The 20,314-nt window shown below is 41.9% G+C and overlaps 1 protein-coding gene and 1 long non-coding RNA gene across 4 annotated transcripts in view; one reads left to right on the forward strand and one right to left on the reverse strand.

Annotated features, from left to right (window-relative positions):
- The first annotated feature begins 290 nt into the window (after positions 1–290).
- LOC146670649 (uncharacterized) lies at positions 291–8,859 on the forward strand. The gene is made up of 3 exons (XR_014911820.1): positions 291–446; positions 4,553–4,677; positions 4,904–8,859. It is a non-coding gene; the product is annotated as an uncharacterized LOC146670649 (long non-coding RNA).
- Positions 8,844–20,314, reverse strand: part of mmp24 (matrix metallopeptidase 24) — a 92,130-nt gene continuing 80,659 nt past the window's right edge. For all 3 annotated transcript variants that reach the window (XM_085407667.1, XM_085407668.1, XM_085407669.1), the window contains one exon: positions 8,844–19,593. In XM_085407667.1, the coding sequence (XP_085263793.1) occupies positions 19,229–19,593 (365 nt within the window). In that variant the 3' untranslated portion in view covers positions 8,844–19,228. The remainder of the gene's footprint in view (positions 19,594–20,314) is intronic.

Genomic DNA, 20,314 nt, shown 5'->3' on the forward strand with positions numbered 1-20,314 from the left:
GATGTCAGTTGTTGTTGGCGTGTCCTTGTCATAAATTCTATTTTTGTCTATTTTCAATCACTCTGGTCTCTTTGTGATCATTTTGCAGAAATCTTTTGTTCTTTACTTTGTTGTTTGTGTTTTGTGTGTTCAGCTTGGTCTGTTTTTTTTTCTCTTTGTTTGTATCTTTGATCACAACAATACGTTTTCTGTCTTTTACTGTGGAAGTCTATGGGGCTGCCACGCTGCTGCCTCTGCTGGACGTAAGAGGAATTGCAGATTGCGGCACTTCCGCGTTGGCTTGGAGATTTCCGAGGAGTGATCCTTCTTCCTCCATTAGGATCTCCACAGCCTTCACTCCGCCGACACGTCGATCGGGATTCTCTGCCTGGAAACATCGCAAACTAATCGGAACCGGCGGCCGACACAGACGGAGCGGTCTCGCGGGCTTCGTGGGGGTCGATTAGGTGGGCTAAAATTAATCTGTGCTCCCCGAGCGGCTGTCGGAGCTCCTGTGCTCTCTGCAGGCGAAGCGATCAGATGTAAACATGTTTGCAGGCTGGAGCGGACCCACACGTGTCACCAACACGGAGTTAGAAAGCCTGAAACACGCGTGATCCCCTCATAATGGGTGACACACGATGCTTAAACAGTCAGGACATGTTTGGTGTTTGTAATGAGGAGCAGGCCGTGGAGGTCTGATGAGGCACAGCTACACAGACACAAACAAACACACTTCTGGTTCCGGGGTTGTCCTCTTAGACTCCGCCCACATCTGCACAGGTGTTCCTGCAGAAGGGAAACATGAACCTGCAGCAGCTTGGGCGTGGTCTTTGAGTTCGCGCGCCTTTAGTTTTCATGCATCTTTTCAGTCATCGGTCTGTTTTTGTTGTTTTGCGTGTATTTTAAGTCTATTTGTGGTCATTCAAGCCTATTTTTAGACATTTGAGTGTCTTTGTTCTCGGTTTGTGTCTGTTTGTGCAGATTTTGCACCAGTTTTTAATTGTTCTGTGTCCCTGACGTCATTTCTACCAATTTTTAGTCATTTTGAGGCTCTTTCTGGCTGTTTTGTATGCAGTTTAAGTTGTTTTTGTATCTCTTTATACTGATTTAAAGTCTTTTTCATCTCATTTTCAGTTCTTGAGTCATCATTTTTGTTTTTTCTTAGTCATTTGTTTCTGCCTCCCACAGACTGCTTTCTTTGAGATAACTGGCAGGCTGACAGTTCGAGTCTGAGCCAAAGCCAGCATGTGTGATTTAATCTGATCATGTACAACATTAAGCACTTTTATAATCATAAACCTTTGCTGCAGTATTTCCAGTAGACATCAGAGATTTCTGGTCTTGTTTTTTACAGAAAAGGCTGATGTGGGATTTTAACCTGCGTATCGTATATCAGCGAATAAAGAAGCTGGAAACATTCAGCACATTTACAGTAAAAATATTAAAGTCGTGGATCTATTACGCATGAAGCAGCGTCTAACGTCTGTCAGCTAACGCCACACAGTCCTGAATCGGTGACAGCCGTTCATCAGAGCAGAGAGAGAATAAAACTGAGGCAAACTCACTCTGGCTTTAATCGAATCAGTAATGCAGATAGGCTGTAATTAATCTGCTGCTGAGAGATTATTTATCTTAATTATTTCCTAGTGGGTGGACCCCATTCGTGCCAAAAGTCTTTCATTACTGACAGAAAAAAAGCGAGAACTGAAGTCAGCGTGGTTTGTTCGAGTATAGCAGCATTCAGAGAGACGGCCTTCTGTGTAACTTTGGTCTCTTTGTTGTCACTTTGTTCATTTTTTGTTGTTTTGCAGAAATATTGAGTCTTTTTGCATTTCGTCACAGTCATTTTCAGTCTCTTTGTGGTCTTTTTGCACCTGTTTTGTGTCATTTTTTCTTTTTTAAGTTGTTTTACAGAAAATCTTTGTGGTTTTTCTGCATTTTGTCATTTTATGTCTCCTAGATGTCACTTTGTCGTCTTTGATGTTGGTTTCTGTCCGTTTTTAGTCATTTTGTGCCTCATTGTGATCATTTTTGTGCATGTTTTGTGCATGTTTTCAGTCAGCTTGCCTCTTTGTGCTCATTTAAAATCATTTTGCATTCACCGTTGGTCTCTGTGGAGTTGTCAGATCGGAGGTACCTGCCACAGCGTTATGCTGTTGCAGCCAGCAGCTGCTTTCTGTGGGTCACATGTAGTTTTGTGTTCAGATGGGAGCCCTCGGGCTGTGGAAAAGCCGAATCGGTTTGTCGTGAGCTGAAGAGGGCAGCGGCAGAGATAAGGAGGCGCACAAGTCAAAACAAAACAATATCTGAGAGGAGGGAGCTATTTTTAGCTCGGCTTTCTCTCCGGCTGTGATCCGTGCTGCACAGAGTCGAGGAGGGAAGCGAGGCGACCGCTCTGAATGCTGATCGAGACACTCTGAAGTTCAGCTATGAAACACACGTCGCTGTGATGAGTTTGTTCGGTGCTCGTTTGTTCCATTTTAACGGGACTGCTTTCTGACATGACTCATTTCTAACCCATTAATGAGAAGAACTTTGGGGGTTGCCAGATTATTTGAATCGTCAGGTCAGCTCTGTGAATAAAGCCAGTAAACAGCAGATTTATGAATATCTTTATTTATCCAGGAACAAGTATCATGATCCTTTTTTTGTGGTATAGTTCTATAAAAATGGAACGTGGCCGCCGCACCATCACCTGTTGGTTTGTGGCGTCCTAATATGAAGACTCAGGTTGGGCATTTTACACTTTGTGTTTCGAAGCCGCTTCCTCACTGACCAACAACATGTCCCCAAAACATCTGTTTCTTGGAGCTGCCATCACTTAAGAAATGGGCCTGAATGTCTTGGCCCAACTGGAGTCGATGGCTGTTTTGATGGAGGTCGCTGCCATGATGTCACCTGTTGGTTTCTGAAGTCACGTTTTGAACTTTTATGAGGCGCCTGATGGCAGCAAGCAACTCTTAATATATGCAAAACAAACCAAAGTACACAAATCTCCAGTAAAGCTCTTTTTTATCTACTTGGTTCAGATGAAAGGTGTTTGAAACGAAGCCATCAGCATTTTTACTGTTAAAACAATCCAGCTGTTCTCTTTCTTTCTTTGTGCTCCACTTTAACGCTCATCCAGCAGATGAGCCTCCTCTGGTGTTAGATTTAGATCTGGGCCAAAGGAGAGGCTCATAATCACATTTATGTGAAAATTATCACAAGTTACTGCCTCGGGGTCCGGCCAGAAGGCCACAGTCATTACACATTTGTGAGGCAGTTAATATCTTCTTGTTTTACTGCCGCCGTTTCTTCCACTGGCTCGCCGGCGGTGTTAGAGACTCCGTTTGTCTCTGTGCCGTGAATGAAAAGTGTGAAAATATTCAGCAGCATTTTGTTCTCGTTTGTTCCAGAAACGTCCCAGCTGTCCCCGAGCTGGTGCTCATGCGTCTGAGTCTGGAGCGTCTGGAGCCGCAGGCCGACCAATCAGAAGCTGAACGATTAGTTCAGTTGTTTTTCTCTAAGGTTGAATCATATTTAACATCAGCACTTCTTAACGGTAGGACTCGGTCACACAGACCGGTCTGCAAACATCTGGCAGCCGCCGGCCGTTGCAGCGGTTGCCCATAGTTTATTTGGGTGACACCAACCAAAGCAAGCGGGTGGAGGTTATTGGTACAGCACCATCCTCCAGCAGCTTCCAGCAACCGTCACCAACCAGGGCACAAACATCCCAGCGCTGCTGTGGCTCCACAGGACGTCAGCAGCAGGTGTAGATGCTGCTTCCTGTTACCAGACAGAACTGGCTCTGGTTCGGCCTTCAGGGGAGGACTGCAGAGGAACTCTCAGATCTGAGTGGATGAGACTGCATGATTTATTCAGACTCTCCAAACAGCTTCTGTTCAGACAGTTAATGAACTTAGCAGCGTTTATGCTTTTAGCTGATGATGGCGGTGTTTTCTTACTGTTCCAGCTCGTGAAGCACCGACACACTCGTGTGCTTTATCGTCAGGGTAACACGATGCTGAAAAGCCCTTCTGGTTATGTGTAATTTCCCAGCATGCATTACACATGGCCGGGAAAGCCTGGGCAGCTCACGGCGATCGTGTTGAGCAGAGTAAGATGATCCCTCGAGCTGCGTCCGGCGAGCTGATTGTGTTTGTCTGATTGGATTGGTGTCCTGGACGGGATTAGGGATGTCCGAGCTGATAACCAGGAGTGGCGGTGATGTCTGCTGTCCTCTTCCTCTCCGTCTGTATCTCTCTTCCTCGCTATCAAGGCCTTTCTATCTCTGTCCTCTCCCCGTCTCATTTCACCCTCCACTGCATACATTGCACCGCCTCTTCAGTTTAGATAGAAGAAGAGTTTGTGGGTAACAAGCCTTTGACTTTTCACCCTCTTCACTCTGCGGTTTCTTTCAACCTGCCATATTTGCTATTTATTAACCCCAATTAAATGATAAAACTTCTCAGGTAGTCACTGCTCCGTCTTCTCATTCGGCTCTGACTGAAACCAAAAGCTCTTTTTAGTGTTTTCCTTCTGTAAGTCCTTTAACCTCAGCTTCCACCTGTGTGTTTTTCCTCAGGCGGGACTCTTTTTCATGACCAAAGATGGGAAGTGATCAGAGCCACGAGAGGAAGGCTGAGGAGGCCGAGAAGGAAACTGAAAAACACGAGCAGTGTGACACAACTGAGGACGCGACTCCTGAAGGTAAACGCTCGACTCCACGATGGAAGTACAGCGATGTGTTTGTTCTCCTGCGTTCACGCCAAGAATCTGGTGTATTTTTAGTAACTGCTGACCTGTAATTATAAAAAAGATTGTTTCCTTTCAGAAGAGGTCGTACTCAGATTTTCATTTTACAGAAGTAAAATGTCACCGCGCACTGAAATTCATGCAAATTTCAACATTTTTGAAACGTGTTTCTCTTCCACAGAGGTGCCAGGAGAGCTGCCCCAGTGCAGGATGGGAAACAGGAGGGTGGACAGCATGTGTTTCATGATCTCGTGCACTAACTGGTACTGAACTGGTCCCCGTGTGTTGGGCTCGTGATGAAACAGACGCACACTGGAGGATCTGTCTGCGTCTGTGCTGCTACAACAACAAATGCACCGGACTTCACTTTCCTTCAACTCGAAAACAAGACTAATGATAAGAGGAAGGGATGGAAAAGGATTTCAAACGATGGGTCACAAGAGTCGTGGACTGTGTGGGAGATGCTTGGATTTCTGGTCATGCCAATAAAGACTGAACAAAAGTAAAGAAGTGTTGCTCGTCATGCTCTGTGGGTCAGAGAGACGCGAGAGCTGAACTAAGGTTGCTCACTTCAGCTGTTGATGTTCAAAAAGAATTAGACTAGAAAGGAAAGGAAAGGAGGATGGAAGAGGGAAAGGAAGGAAAGAAGGAGATTGGGAAAGGGAAGGAAGTAAGGAAAGGAGAAGGAGGCAAAAAAAGGAAGAAAGCTGACAACGGAAGAAAAGGAAGGAAGAAAACGAAAGAAGAAAGGGGGTTAGGGAAGAGGCAGGAAGGAAGGGAAAACGGATGACAGAAAGAGAGGAAAGGAAGGAAGAAAGGAAAGGAAATGAGAGTACCTAAGGAAGGAATGAAACGGGAAGAAGAAGACTAAGAAGGAAAGGGAACAAAGAAGCAGGTAGGAACAAAGGAAGGAAAGAAGGATGAAATAAGGATAGCAAAGGAGAAGTAAGGAATGAGACCAGAAAGGGCAAATGAATTAAGGAGTGAAGGAGGAAAGGGAAAATCAAAGAAGGGAGCAAATATGAAAGGAAGTAAAGAAGGAAGAAAAGAAGGGAACAAAGAAAAGGAGACCTTTGGGTCTAATTTGTTTCACTCAGAGCTGTAAAAATGCAAACACACTGCAGCGTGTTCAGAGTTCAGCAGGAACGACATTAATCAGCAGACCTAAAGACGTTTCAGTTGAAGACGTGATGGATTCATCAGGAACATCATTATTCAAGTCTGTGATAAGATTAATGCTGCATATCTGACACTTACTGTCTCATAATTATGAGAAAGTCTTCAGGTGGTTATAAATCATCTGTGCTTGAGAGGACGGGGCGCCGAATGATTTAAGTTTAATGAATATGAGCTCGGGTTCTAACACAAGTGGCTCCTTTTTCCTTTTTTTCAACAAAGTCGTTCGGAGAACGTCACAAAAGCCCCGACTGGTGTGAACAGACGGGGAATTTTACAGGAAACAAGACGGATGACGTCCCAGCCGGAGACAACATGAGCCTCAGTTTGGTTATTATATCAGATATTACAGCTCGACTGAAATAGTAAAGGAAATAAAGAAGGAAACAATAAGGAAGAAAAGAGGGGAAAAGGAAGCAGAAGGAAGAATGACAGAAGTAGAAAGGAAGGAAATATGAAAAGGAAAGGGTATGAGGATGAAGAAGTTGAAAAGGGAACAACAAATGGAAAGGAACAAATGAAAAAGGAAAGGAAGCAAGGAATTAAGAATCAGTGATGGAAATAAAGAAGTATGGAAGGAAAGGAGGAAAGAAAGGATGAAGGAAAGACATTAGAGAAGATGATGGAAGGGAGGAAGAAAAGGAAACGAATGAACAAACTTAAACTGTAGTTCCTCCTGTGACCACTTGAGGCTCCAGCAGTGACTCAGTGCCTGTAAACTCTGTGCTATGGATCGATTCCTCCTTCCTAACCCTGTACGGGGTTTACAGGCTTTATAACCCACCCAGCTGATGGGTCCAGTCTGTGTCAGAAAGCAGGAATCAGGACTAGAAGATAAGCCTGGTATTAAAATGTCCTTTCATGCGCTTTAACTCATCCTGAGCAGCCGCCTACAGTGTCTCACATGGTGGTAGAACTTTTAAAGTTTACCCAGAATGCACTTTTTTGGTTTCCTCTGCTGAACTATGAGAAATCAGATCAATAACGTAGCAACGCGTGCTTCTGTGTCTCTACATCACAGACATTACGACAGGAAGACGCCCTTTTCACGTGTCACGGTTCTGGTACAAATAACAGAAATGTGAATTTTGCACAAATATAAGCTAACAATAACTTTGATAACGCTCATGTTGGGCAGACTTACTCACTACTTCCTCTTGTGGTCCAAAATGGCATTACACCAGAGAATCCTGGTGCTGTTTTAACTTTGGGGATCTGTTTTAGACAGAACATCATGGATGTTGCTTCTTCACGTTCTCCTGGTGGGTTCAGTTAATTTTACAATTAAAGAAACATCTTTTCATTTGACCTTCAAGATGAGAAAAATAGCAGCTGTTCAGTGAGGCAGGAGGACAGAGCGTAAGTCTTTCCATAGCAGAGTGTGGACGCGTGTCCTTGTGAGACGTTAGCAGGTCGACTCCTCAAAAACCTCCGAGGGGAACCCTTAACTTGCTAAATGGTGATGCACTGACCCATTTCGAGCAATTACAGTTTCAGCCATAAAGCGTATGAAGTCAAAAGCATATGAACGACCCAATGATCCATTTGGACGTAATAAAAGAAGTCAAATTTTCTCCAAATGACACATTAAATCTCCATGAAATTAAAACGGAGTTGGAAGGCATCAGTGTCTGAGCTCGTCTGCTCCGTCACATTACTGGGCAGGTGGCTGAACATATTGCATTTCATCAGAAGAGCAGCATACGTGTCCCTAAAGGGGCATTTCTGCAAAATACCACAAGGCAGATTTATGATGCACATCTGTTAGATTTTTCCTGCTCGTGTTGCAGATGCTCCGGAGCAGTTAACGAACCTGCGAAAAATTCATCCCCGATCAGGACTATTAAAAAAAAAAGAAATGTGCAGATTAATGCATGTACAGAAAACACAGGGAAAAGGCTTGTTTTCCTTTTTAGATCAATAAAAATATGTCTGTTATGCAGCAGCTGTCTGACACAGTCGTGATGAAGCAGGGAAACGGCATTAAAGCGAACACAGAAAGATCAAAAGTTAGATTAACGACGTTCCTGATATACAGGAGCACAGCAGGAAAAAATTGAAATGATGCCCTCAAACAGCCTGCGGGGCAGCGACACAGTTAGTCAGAAATGTTACCATGTTCACGGGAAACTCGGGCGTCCACCAATCAGCTCATTTCAGTTCAACTCAGACAAACATTATCTTCATAATGTGCTTTATAGAGCAAAAAGCTCACAACAGAGAGACAAGCCCAACAATCACACAATCCCCCAATGGTGACAGCTGGGAGGAAGAACTCCCTTTTAACAGGAAGTGACCTCAAGCAGAAGCAGGGTTCATGGGTTTCAAATGTAACTCTGGGCCCATCAGAGATGTAATCCATGACTCATGACGAGTTATTGATCTGCAAAAAAGTAAAAGACGCGTCTTAGACGATGAAGTTTTCACTTTTATTGACAGTTCATTGTTAACAGAACAGGTGTTATTGGTATATGACCAGCGTGGACAATAAAACCAAAGCAAACATAGAAAAAACAACAACAAACATCTCTGTTCCAGTCAAGTGTTTAAATAAGAAAACCGCAATTATAATTTTCTCGAGTCATTAACGTAAACATGCCTATCAGACATAAGCATCGTCATAAAAATGGTACAACGTCGTGTGCAAAGGATGATGAGGTTCATCTTAAATAAGAGAGAAATAAAGATAGAAAAGGTTCTATTTACAGGATGTCCGACTGGAACACGAGAGAAACCAAACTGTGCTTTAGTTCGCTTGTAAAGAAGTGAAGCCAAGGTCCGATTTTTTTCATTTTAATTTTATAATCAACCCATTTAGTCATAAAAACCCAAAAATCCAAAGAAAAACCAAACTGTATTTACAGAAAACGTCTTTTTCTCTATAAGAAAAACAAACTGAAGCGAATCTCTCTTAAAGCTATTTCTGATAAAATCTCCCTAGAAGTAATAGTAGTAGTGAAACTATCCAGAGAACATCAGTATATCTTCAAAAAGTCTGCCAGACTACCTTTGATATGTTTTTATTCTCCTACATTTTTTAGACAAGGTTAGAAACTAAAGGCAACAACAGGCAAGTTAAAGGAAGACTCAGCCACGTGACGCCACTCCCAGACCTCAGCGACGCGTTTGTGTCGGTGGAATTTAAGAAAGCAGGTTTTTGCATTCGTCGTGATAAAAACGGTTCTGGATGCAGTAAAACGTGTTGTTTTGTATTTTACAGGCTCCACAGCTTCATACGACTCAGATTTGTGTCTCAATCACAACATAAAGTGTGTTCAGCTCATTCTGAGTCAATCAAACACTGAAACATTCAAAGTAGAAATATAAAAGAATCTGCAATGGAAACGATTTAAATAGATATTTCACATAAAATAAAGATTTCATAGTTTCTGTAACATTTTCTTTTGAACAGATCAGGTGAACATAACTAACAAACATCATTTCATCGTCGTGTTATTGTGACTTCATCCTATTTTTATTTATCTGGTTGTTTTGAACTATTTCAGTGGTTTGACTTAATCAGCTGCGGCGTATCCGACGCTGTAGGCGCCGCACTGAATGAAAAACATTTGACTTGAATAAACGTATGTATATGAAATCCAGCAAAATAAATATTTCCTACTTCCTGTAAGTTAGCAGCACTAAAAAATATGATTTATATTTATCTATAATTAATTTTCGCATTTGACACCATCAATAAGAGTAATTTTCAGCTAATTATTTTCCTTTTATATGAATTTAATTATACAAACTTTTTTGTTATACTGTCTGAAACTGCTCTTGTAAATGTGCGCTGAGCCTCGATGGGATTATCTGATTGAATAAAAGAAATAAAAAATATTTGAGGTCCTTTCTGAGGTATTTTCACTGCAGCTGCTTTCTAAGCAGCATTTAGTGTCTTACAGAACTGCTGATTTTTGACATTATAAACAATGTAAAATAAGCTACAATGTAAACCTGTTTGCTCAAAGTAATTAAAGATTGTGAGATAAATATATATATTTGGATAAAGACGATCCTTTTTCAGATATCTAAACTCATTATTATTTATTAACTTGACAAATGAGATTTTATAATCAAAAAGTTTCAGGTTGAGGTTATAAACCATGACGTTTTTAAACCTCTGCTCGTGTCATGAAACAGGACTTTGTAGATGTAAACCTGTAATCAGGAACTGGAGGCTGTCTGTGGTTACTGCGTCCATCCATCATCTTCACTCAGAGCTTCATCGGAGCCTCGGCTTCTCCTGCTGGTCAGGATGGAGCACAGAGAGGATTACAGTGGAGCTCATTAGCTGTTAAGCTTGTGATTGATTTCCAGGAGAAAGAGCAGCTAACGTGTTATTGATCGGAAACACAAAGATCGATTTAAACCCGAGTACATTTCTATATTATTACAGCTCCTCATATTTGTTTTGCTGCCGTGGACTCTGTAGGATTCGGCATGTGGACCAAACCAAAGCTATTCTGGGAGCCAGTCATGCTGAAACACATCTGACATCACTTTAATGGTCGTTGGGACAAAGTCAACTAAAATAATCAAAAAGTTTCATGATTTTTGCCCCAAAAATCTTTTAAAAAAATCTTTTATCTATCGCCATCTTTGCCAGTTCTCTCACCTTAGCTGCTGCACACTGTACGGATAATAAATGGATATTCTTTGGAACCATATTTTTATAATGTATTGAAAATATTGTGCATAGCATTGTTTGCGTAATTTCCAACCGCCTTCCCTGTTATTCAATTTCTCAAATGTAGAATTTAAGTTAAAGCACTGCTGCATGGATAACATGTAGAGGTCATTATAATAATTGGGCCTATAATGGGATTTGTGTGAGGTGCTGCAGCACTTGGGTTTGAAATCTGCTGAGCGTTTGGTGAATTCAGGAGCCTTTTGCTCCCCGTGTGTCTGGAGTCCCTGAACTGTCGCATATTTGCACAGCTTTGTGTGCTCGGTGCAAAAACACACCGATTTACTGTGTTTCTTATGTTTTTGCCTCCTCTGTGGATTTGTTACTTAAACAGGTCAATGAGCAGGTGAAAGCCTCGTGCAATCAGTATATGCAAGGCCCCTGCTGACTTTAGCATCTTCTAGCTCAAGTTATATATTAATATTATTTTTGTAATATATTGTGACGTTGATTTGAAGAAGCCGTGAGCCTTGGTGAGTTCTCCGTCACCTGTGGTGTCCCTCAAGGATCTATTCTTGGCCTGGTTCGATTTTCTTTACACCCACTCCCACTGGGATCCACTTTTGGAGAGCTCATAATAATTTTCAGTTTCATCTATATAGCACCAAATCACAACTACAGCTGGATCGAGGCAGTGTTTAATGTAAGATCATCTGTTCCACAAAAGGAACCCAAACTCTTTGCAGTTGCTTTTAGATTTTTTAGGATCTAAACTCAACAAACATGCAATAAAAACCTGCGCATGACTTCAGCCAGTGTGCTGACACTCGACACAGACGCCACCATCGAACACTGGCTGTGGTGTACCGGCCTACAGGGAGGTCTCAATATGTTGTTACATCAGCATCAGTTTATTACTTCCCTGTTTATTTTAAAATTAATTTTAAGGTTTCATTATTTACTTTTAAGCCATTAAGTGGGCAGATTTTCTAACCAGTTGCTTTTCCTGGTCTAAATCTTTGACCACTTTTACACTGATGCTCAACACATACTGCATACGGACCTGGATTTTATTTGAGGTATAAGTAGGCAATAATATACTTATTATGTATTGTATATGAAGATTATTATAGATTTGTTGTTAGACAGTGTATCAGTGTTTTGATATGTACAGCACTGAAATCTTCAGATTATATTTAATTTCAGGGAATGTTAGGAAACCGTTGGACCTGTAAAATAAAGTGTTACTACATCCACGATAGCTGCATTTCTCAGAAACGTTTTAAAAAATCAAAGATGTTGCTTTGCAGCGTCTCGTTGCTGCCGTTTCTTCTGAACGACCATCTCTGAGTGTCACCCAGATCAGGAGTGGCGGTGTCAGATAACTAAGTCTACCTTTAAAGGCAACTCACTGTTGTCCGAAGCCACCAGAACATCGTCCGCAGACCTGGGACAACATGACACAGACTTCTGTTCACTTCTTTGATCTTTTTTCATTCCTGGCGACCAAGTTTCTCCTTTTGTTAAACTGAAGCTGACACACAGACAGTCATGAGAGTAGGAATGTGGAAAGAAGAGAAACCAGGTGCCAAAGTTGACAAATCCAACAACGGCAGCAGAAATGAGACACAATTCAAAGACAGTTTATCCCAGGTCTGCATATCCATAAAAGAGGACCTTTCGCCCTCTGTGACAAACACAGAACTGAGCTGAATAAATACGTTTCAAACTGAAAGAGCTGTGGACAGACAGTGTCCTTCACATACTTTAAAAATCTCATGTACATATATCTTGTCTCTATGCATGTCCCATAACTAATATGAATAATCTGATCACAACAGCATGTTTTCTTCCTGTATCCTTCTTCACGTTGCACAAACAGACATCTGCTGAGAACACTGTAAACAGCTATTCTTCTGTAAATCTCAGTAAATATATACAAAGACTTTTCTCCCAGAGGATTAAAGTAGAGGTGGTGGTGAAACTTTAGTAAAGAGTGCATGATTTAAAAATATCTTTATTTTTAAATCATGTAAAATACGATGGAAAATTTACCAGCTCACCACCCCTCCTGTGTGAAAACTGAATCCTCTCTTGAAGTACTGCAGGCCACTCGAAAAGCTGAACTTGCTGCTTAACTGAGAAAAAACCTCCATAAAAATTTGTTTTGTACAACTATTCCAACCTGATGAGGATGAATGAACACAAGGTCTGGTTTTACAAAGAGATTTTAGTTAGATTTTCTTTTTTTATGGTTAAAGCGTAAAATCTGTATTTTTAAATAAAAATAAAAAATAATCTATGAGATCTACAAACGTTTAAATTTCACTGTTCAGCTAGTTAAGGTTAGCTGTTGATCCAGTTTTAATTAAATCCAAATTAACCTCCTTATACCTGTCAGAAAATTTAAAAAAGTACAATATCTGAGTTACTGAGACTATCACTCTGTAGTAATCTGAAAGCTAAATCTGAGATTATACTGTAGAAGTATATATAAGCCTGATGCAAATTTCATCTTATTGTGGTTGAAAAAGTAAAATCACAGTCATAGGTAACTTTTAGATAAAAAGTATTGTTGCATTAATGCATAGTTTACCTTTTGAGACAAAGCTGTAAATACAGTACAGCCATAAACATGAGTGTAAAATTAAACTGGAATGACACCAGATAATTACAATAAGCAGATTTAACTAAACCAAATATTTCACTTAGACTTTAAAATCTAAAACATTGTTCTTAGGATCAGAACATTAACTCTAATAGTTAAATACAAATCTAATTTTAGGAATTTTTAAATTACAAATTTTAGCAAATTAAACTAGCTAGTGTCAGTATGACTTTATTTCAAATGGACACGTTCACTGACCTCATAATATTACATTAGAATATTTATTATTTATTTAAAAGTTTTCAGCCTTTCACATCTGATTAGTCCGACTGAGAGGCAGCATTCAGAGGTCTAATTGAGCCTGACGTTAAAGGTAAGCAGACTACAAGTCTGTCTTTGTGAAACCAGCCCTCAGTCACTCATGTCAACCTTCACAGGAGCCTGAAAAAGAAATACGAGTCAAGCGACCCACCGTAAAGCTGGCAGCTTTAACCCGAAAAGTGCTGAAAAACCAGCACCAAGAACTGCATGAAAAGTGTTTCTCTCAACATGAACAAATACTGCTGAAGTGCCCTGGAGCAAGGCACTTAATCCCCAACTGCATCGGTGCAGCGACTCGGCGGCCTGCGACATGTAAGAAGATGTAAAGAGATTTTTAATCTGCCTGCTACCGTCATACATACAGTAAGTACATGACAACAACACTGACATTAGTAATAATGCTGTGTGCGAGCTAAATAACAGCACTCTGAGACTGCGGATCAGCACCGAGAGCGAGAAGAATGACGTAGGAGACCGTTATTATTACACGCGTGTGCGCTGAAGCGGGGTGGGAACCCCTCGTTAGTGTTAGCGGCATGAAATGTTTACTCCCTCAAGGTGAAGACACTGCAAGAACACTACAACTCTCTATCTCCTCCTCGTCTCTCAGAGCAGCTATGACAGCGCCGAGCCTGGAGCTACGCTATTTACAAACCACAACAAACAGCCAACTACCAGCTTAACAAGCTCGAGGATCACACGACATCTGCCCCACGTTTCCTCCAGAAAAGTCAGGAAGGCAACCAGCTAATATACCCGTCGAAGCAGTTTACAGTTCATCAGCTCTGTTCATGTGCAGCATGTCTTTAAGCTCCGTTTTTAAAATTAAGATTTCAGTGTGACAACAGTATTAAACACTGACCTGCTGAAAAAGCCTCAAGCTGAGCATTTTCCTCGTTGCTATCAAGACCTTTTGACCAACAAGAGGAGGATCTGACTGCATGTTATTGACTAACAACGTGACCCATATAATGACCATAACGTGTTTTAATCACTCAGACGTGAGACGAGTGACCACAGAGTCAACAACAAAGTGTTTACTGAGGTCACAGCGAGGAGCATAAACGTCTGCACGAGTCAAACCCGGGCAGCCATCAGAAACTTTGCTTTCTTTTTACACAGAAGTGCACCATGAAAAACAGTAAGTCACCTTTTTGGTCATCAAGAACTGACAAATAAAGTCATCTGACCAAATATCAATAAGTATCGAAGTTAACCTTCTGTTCATTGTACAGCCAGCTGTTTGTCCTCTGCACGACTGCGGTACTTCGTGATATCCCAACAGAAAAGCAGTCAAACTGTCGGCGCACAGCCGCTGAAGTTGGTTCACGTTCTGAACCTTAAAGTTTCTTGTACGCCTGTGAGAACGGTGATCGTTTCTAACTCTTAGTGGAGCCGCCGTGTTTGCTTTTGCAGCATTTGTACATGGAAATCTCCGATAACACCCAACCTACTGATGACAGCACACGTGACCCCGTCGTTCTCATTACTTTTCAGAGCGCAGCTTTTCAATTTTCCTCTTTTTAAATTTCACCCGCCGAGGAGCTCTGTTCAAACCATCGAGCTGAGAAAGCACAAAGAGAAAAGACGCGTTTGGTCCTGGAGGCAATTTTCTTTGGATAGACGTTCGTGTTTCCGTTAGCTACACGACCCTCCCAGCAGACTTTTTCTGCATGCTGTAAACAGGCTTAAAGGTAAAAAAGCAGCAGAATGTCTTGTTCTGCATTTATTGGACACCTTCAAGGAACAGATATGCACTTTTCCAACCTAGTCGAAATAGTGCTGCGGGGTATTGAACGCCATCGATTTGTGCTGAATGCTGCGTGTGCTGAATTGCTCTCGACAGCAGCGAGTAATTGCAAGGATATACGCCGCGAACACATTCAATTACTGCAGGACAGAGAGCTTTGTGGATGAGCCGACGAAGGCAGGGTAGAGAGAGGGAAAGCTTTTTAAATGTTTGGGGTCTCGAGTAGGTTTGTTGCACCTACTTGTGCAGGAATCACATCATTAAGTGTTTTAGGAACAAGATAAAACAGGGACATTGTGTTTGCCTGGGCTTAAAGCAGGCCTGTATAAATGTTCAGCTGCGTCTGGATAAACAGTGACTCAGTCGGGATGTCCCAGTGGTGTTTTTTAGCTGGAGGTGCGAGGTCACGGACGGGGGACTCCAAAGCCCCTTTGGGGAGCAGAATGGCCTCCGCGCGACCCATTATGAGTCATGTTAGGAGGGTTAATGGCATTTAAATGAGCAGCTTGTGTGTTTAAATAAAGCAGCCTTTATAGTTAGCACCGCAGCGCTGCTGGAGTGTTACATAACAGCACTCAAATCTGCTTCTTTGAGGGTACATCGCTGCCTTTGCGAGGCCAGATGGATAAAACTTTTCATCAAACAGCACAGACATCTTTATGTTGGCGTCCCGCTCGGCAGCTGTTAGAAACGTCCAAACTTACGCCCTAAAATTTTTCATTTCAAAGGATTAAAATGGAAACAGATTGGATGTAGATTTCAGTCTGTCCTAACAAACCTTAATGTACCCAAACACATATCGTATAACTTCCCACTTTAAATGCATCCATATAACTTCATATTGTGAGTTGACTGAGCATATTTGCACAAAGCTAACACGTAAAGATGTTTAAAACCATAAAACCTGCCAAGTCAGAGCTAAAGACGAAGAGGAATATTGGCACTTTTTCACACCACACTGTAGCCTCCACGGTGAAATCGCTTGTCAAATCAAATTTATCGAGTTAGTGGTGCTCACTGGACGTGACAGAGGCCTTCGTACAGATGGATTTAAATCCTAAAAAAAAAAGACAGGAGAGGAGCCCTGATGGATTCAGGAGGTCGAGGGGGAAACGATTAGAAGGACAAAGAGACGAGAGGCCGGACGGATGAGGAGAATTACAGCAGGACAGCGAGAAAAGACAGTCGGATTAAAGCGAGGGATGCGAAGGGCATGTAGCCCCTATTAGAGCTTTGTGAACAGAAGTACTTCATTAAGCTTGGTCAATGTCGCGGCGCCGCAGCCGGCATACTAATGCAGACCCACGCTCTCCAGCTCCCTGCAGTCAAACCTCTCCTTTAACTTTGTGTTTCCTCCCTTTCTTCACTGTAATTAGTCTTTCATTAATGACATTTATAGAAAACTGAAAATATGCTTTGGAAGAAACATCTCTGCGAATTTGGTAAAGTTTCCACCAAATCATTTTTCCATCGTGTTAATAGACTGAAGGTTGCATCTGGTTTAACCGCATCCTGCAGAAATGCTCATGCTCAGTCTCTCCTTATGTTGAACTGACGAGGATACTAAGGCTACGTTCACACTGCAGGCGAAAGCGCATCAAATCCGACTTTTTTGACCCTCTGCGACCCATATCCGATCCTGGTGTGACAGTGTGAACGGCACAAATCCGATATTTTCAAATCCGATCTGGGTCACTTTCGTATGTGGTCCTGAATCCGATACCTATCCGATGTTTCAGAAAGCGACTGCTGTTTGATGGTCACGTCGCATTAAATCCGTCTTTTACGTCACCGACACAAGACAGACGCCAATTATCAGCGCCGGAGAAGACACCGCGAACGCTTCCTGGACATCCAGCGTAGATGTTAGTGACAAGACAACGTTGGAGAAACGTGAACATTTTATTTGTACTGTATAATCTGCAGATTCTGACAGAAATCTGCAGCTATCCTTTGAAGCACCGCTCCTCTAAAACAGCAATAAGGATCATTATTAGCGATCGTGGCTCAAGAGTTAGGAGTTCGCCTTGTAATTGGAAGGTTGCCGGTTCGAGCCCCGGCTCGGACAGTCTCGGTCGTTGTGTCCTTGGGCAAGACACTTCACCCGTTGCCTACTGGGGGTGGTCAGAGGGCCCGGTGGCGCCAGTGTCCGGCAGCCTCGCCTCTGTCAGTGCGCCCCAGGGTGGCTGTGGCTACAATGTAGCTTGCCATCACCAGTGTGTGAATGGGTGGATGACTGGATATGTAAAGCGCTTTGGGGTCCTTAGGGACTAGTAAAAAAGCGCTATATAAATACAGGCCATTTACCATTTACCATTAGGTTATTTACATTATTATGTGAATAACAAAATAACTTAAAGCAAAAATTGGGAAACGTAAAGTCCGAAGTCTTTATATTAAGGGCCATCAGTCAAACAATATTGTTTGCTCTGGGTCTGAACAGAGCGCGTTGTGTGTGACATTTTATTTGTAGTGTGAACGAGCAGACAAAAAAATCGGATTTGATCAAAAAATCTGAATTGAGCATTAAGACCTGCAGTGTGAACGTAGCCTAAGTATCCCTCACCAGGTGACCCGTGCAGTCGTAAGTAATCGGTCACCACACCGGTAAACATTCACAAATTTTTTCTAGTTACAAAGAGGCTGCCGTCTTATTTTCACTCTGATTGGGTCACAACTAAAATAAGTTTGATGTGCGTGCTGTAGTAAAACACAAAGTCAAAGGTGAGAATAAATACTGACTATTATGTAACATTTAAGAGAAGCTCTGAAATCATTATTAATCACATGTATGTTCAGAGGAGGAAGAGCCAATCAGACATGAGGTTACTTTAAAGTTCATTCCTCAAAAATAAACCCTTACAATTTACCCAGTGATATGTTTGTAGCTGCATAAACACGAGTAGCTTTTCTCTGCGTGTCCAGTAACAACAGTCCGATATATTTTATAACATATAAAAAGGGACAGAAAGAAAATCTCCTGCTGGTAAAAAAGTTAAGTCAAAGAAATGGTTTTAAAGGAACTCTGAACTTTCTGTTGTGGTTAGCACCACTGCTACATGCCATGAAAGGAAACAAGATTCAAGTAAAAAGCACAGCGAGGGCATGAATCCTTTTTCCTGGTTCATGGTGCTTCATGAATGATATTTTCTACAATCATTAAAAAATGTCTCATGAGGCGTTTCATGGATTTATAGAGCTCCTTAAATCTGAGAGGATGTTTAAGAAGTTTAGTGTTAGCATTTTGCTAAGCTGTAGAGCTTTTCCACGTCTATACGCCGATGACTTGCTATTCTACGCCTGCAGAAACCAACCAGTGTAAACAGGCAGTGTAAACCAGTGCATTTGCTTTTTGATTTTAGATGGACCAAGACAATAGTGATGTTTTTTGTGAATGATGAAAAAAGAGAGAAAAAGATCCTCTTTGACAGTTTAACATCTCAGAACAGCTGAACGCAAATCAAACAAACATCAGTGATCCACGGAGAGATCCTTGGTTTTTTTGTTATGGCCTTTCTACCTATATTCTATTTTCAAGTTTGATATTTGAAACTGTTTCTCTTTTTTTCTTTAAATTTCATCTGACTTGTAGCAGTTCACATATACAAGTTGTTAAAACAAGCTTGGAGGTGATATCTGGCTTAGAGGAGCATCTTTCTTTCTCCACTCTTTTTAAATTTTCACTGAGCAGGAGAGCGGTGTGTTGTACGTCGCAGAAGAAGGTTTCAAAGTTCATACGATCCCATTTTAAGTGAAAGCACAACCAGAAAGATGCATTTTGAAGTCTTTTAGATCGTTCTGGATGTGCTATAAGAAACAAATCTCTCCCACTCTGAGCCAGAAATCTGAATCCACTCCCAAAAAGACATTTTGAGTGAGCCTACATCTTTAAGCAATCGTTAGCGTTTTGTCCTTTGCTAGCATTTTTGGCCATTAGCCTACATTAGCTAGCTAACGCATGACTACAGCTCGACCGTCCTTCAATCCACGACCTTTGACCTATTCTGAATCAAGTTGGCTGTCATACCCACTCCTGAACAGGGTATTTATAGTAGTGCTGTGTCATGGTGTTTTGCTGCACTCCTTTGTTTTTAAACTGAAAGATCGTGTACACGAGCACCAGGATGCACAGCGACAGAATGCAAGGGATCACCACGGCGATGGCATTGACTGTCGGGGGGACGTCGTTGATGGTCACAATGATGCCGACATCATCCGGGGGCAGCTGGCGTTCCCCAGGGTTACCGTTGTTGCCGGAGCGCTCCATGTCGGACTGGTCGCAGCCCATCCAGTCACGCAGGATGGACTTTGGATATCCAGGCTCCACAGTCAGCTTCTGGTTATCGAATTTCCAGTACTCCTTCCCCTTGTAGAAGTAGGTGTAGTCTGAGGATGGGAAGATGCAGGGGCAGGAGGATGGGAGAGTGATATCAATGAAAGACCAGAGCAGAGGAATCAGTCAGGTGAACTTTTTTTTACTGAAGCAAAAATAAACAGAAGACACTGAAAGTACAGCAAATTAAGCAACTACCCAACGGCCTCCGACACTACAGGGACCCAAAAGACTTGAGGATATGTTGCTGTGCCTGATAAACGTGGCTTGGTAGAGACACACAAGGTATCTTTGGGTATGGGCGCATTGAACGGTTTTTTCAGATTAGTCCAATTTAGTTTGTGGAAGGACTGGCAGTGCATTTGTAGGTTTGTGTAGAGTTTTGGGAGCTGTTCCTCGCTTTCTTTACTTTAAACCAAGCTAATCTGATTGCATTCAAAACCAGTGGCAAAATAACAGCGTTTGAGGCAAAGCTGTAGACTGACTGCAAACTATTCATTGACTGGACTTTGGTCAAGTCTCCTTAAAACTTGTTCCAAAAGGAAAACTGTGACATTCAAGACACTCTGCTGCTTTCGAGAAAACACGTGTTCAACATTTGTTGCCCTCCAACAATTCTTGCATCTCTTTATCTGTTATCTTTTTATATATTAGAATAAAGCAAACATAAATAAAGGCTTCTTGAAAGAATGAATGACAAGAGAAAAAAAGTTGCGACTCAAATTCAGGATCTCCAGCCAATGGTCGCATCCCCGGGTTGATGATGCTGACATC

The sequence above is a fragment of the Rhamphochromis longiceps genome, linkage group LG5 (genome assembly GCF_057381845.1).
Source record: "Rhamphochromis longiceps isolate RC_006_pf linkage group LG5, R_longiceps_female_GT1.1, whole genome shotgun sequence".
In the NCBI taxonomy this organism is placed as follows: domain Eukaryota; kingdom Metazoa; phylum Chordata; class Actinopteri; order Cichliformes; family Cichlidae; genus Rhamphochromis; species Rhamphochromis longiceps.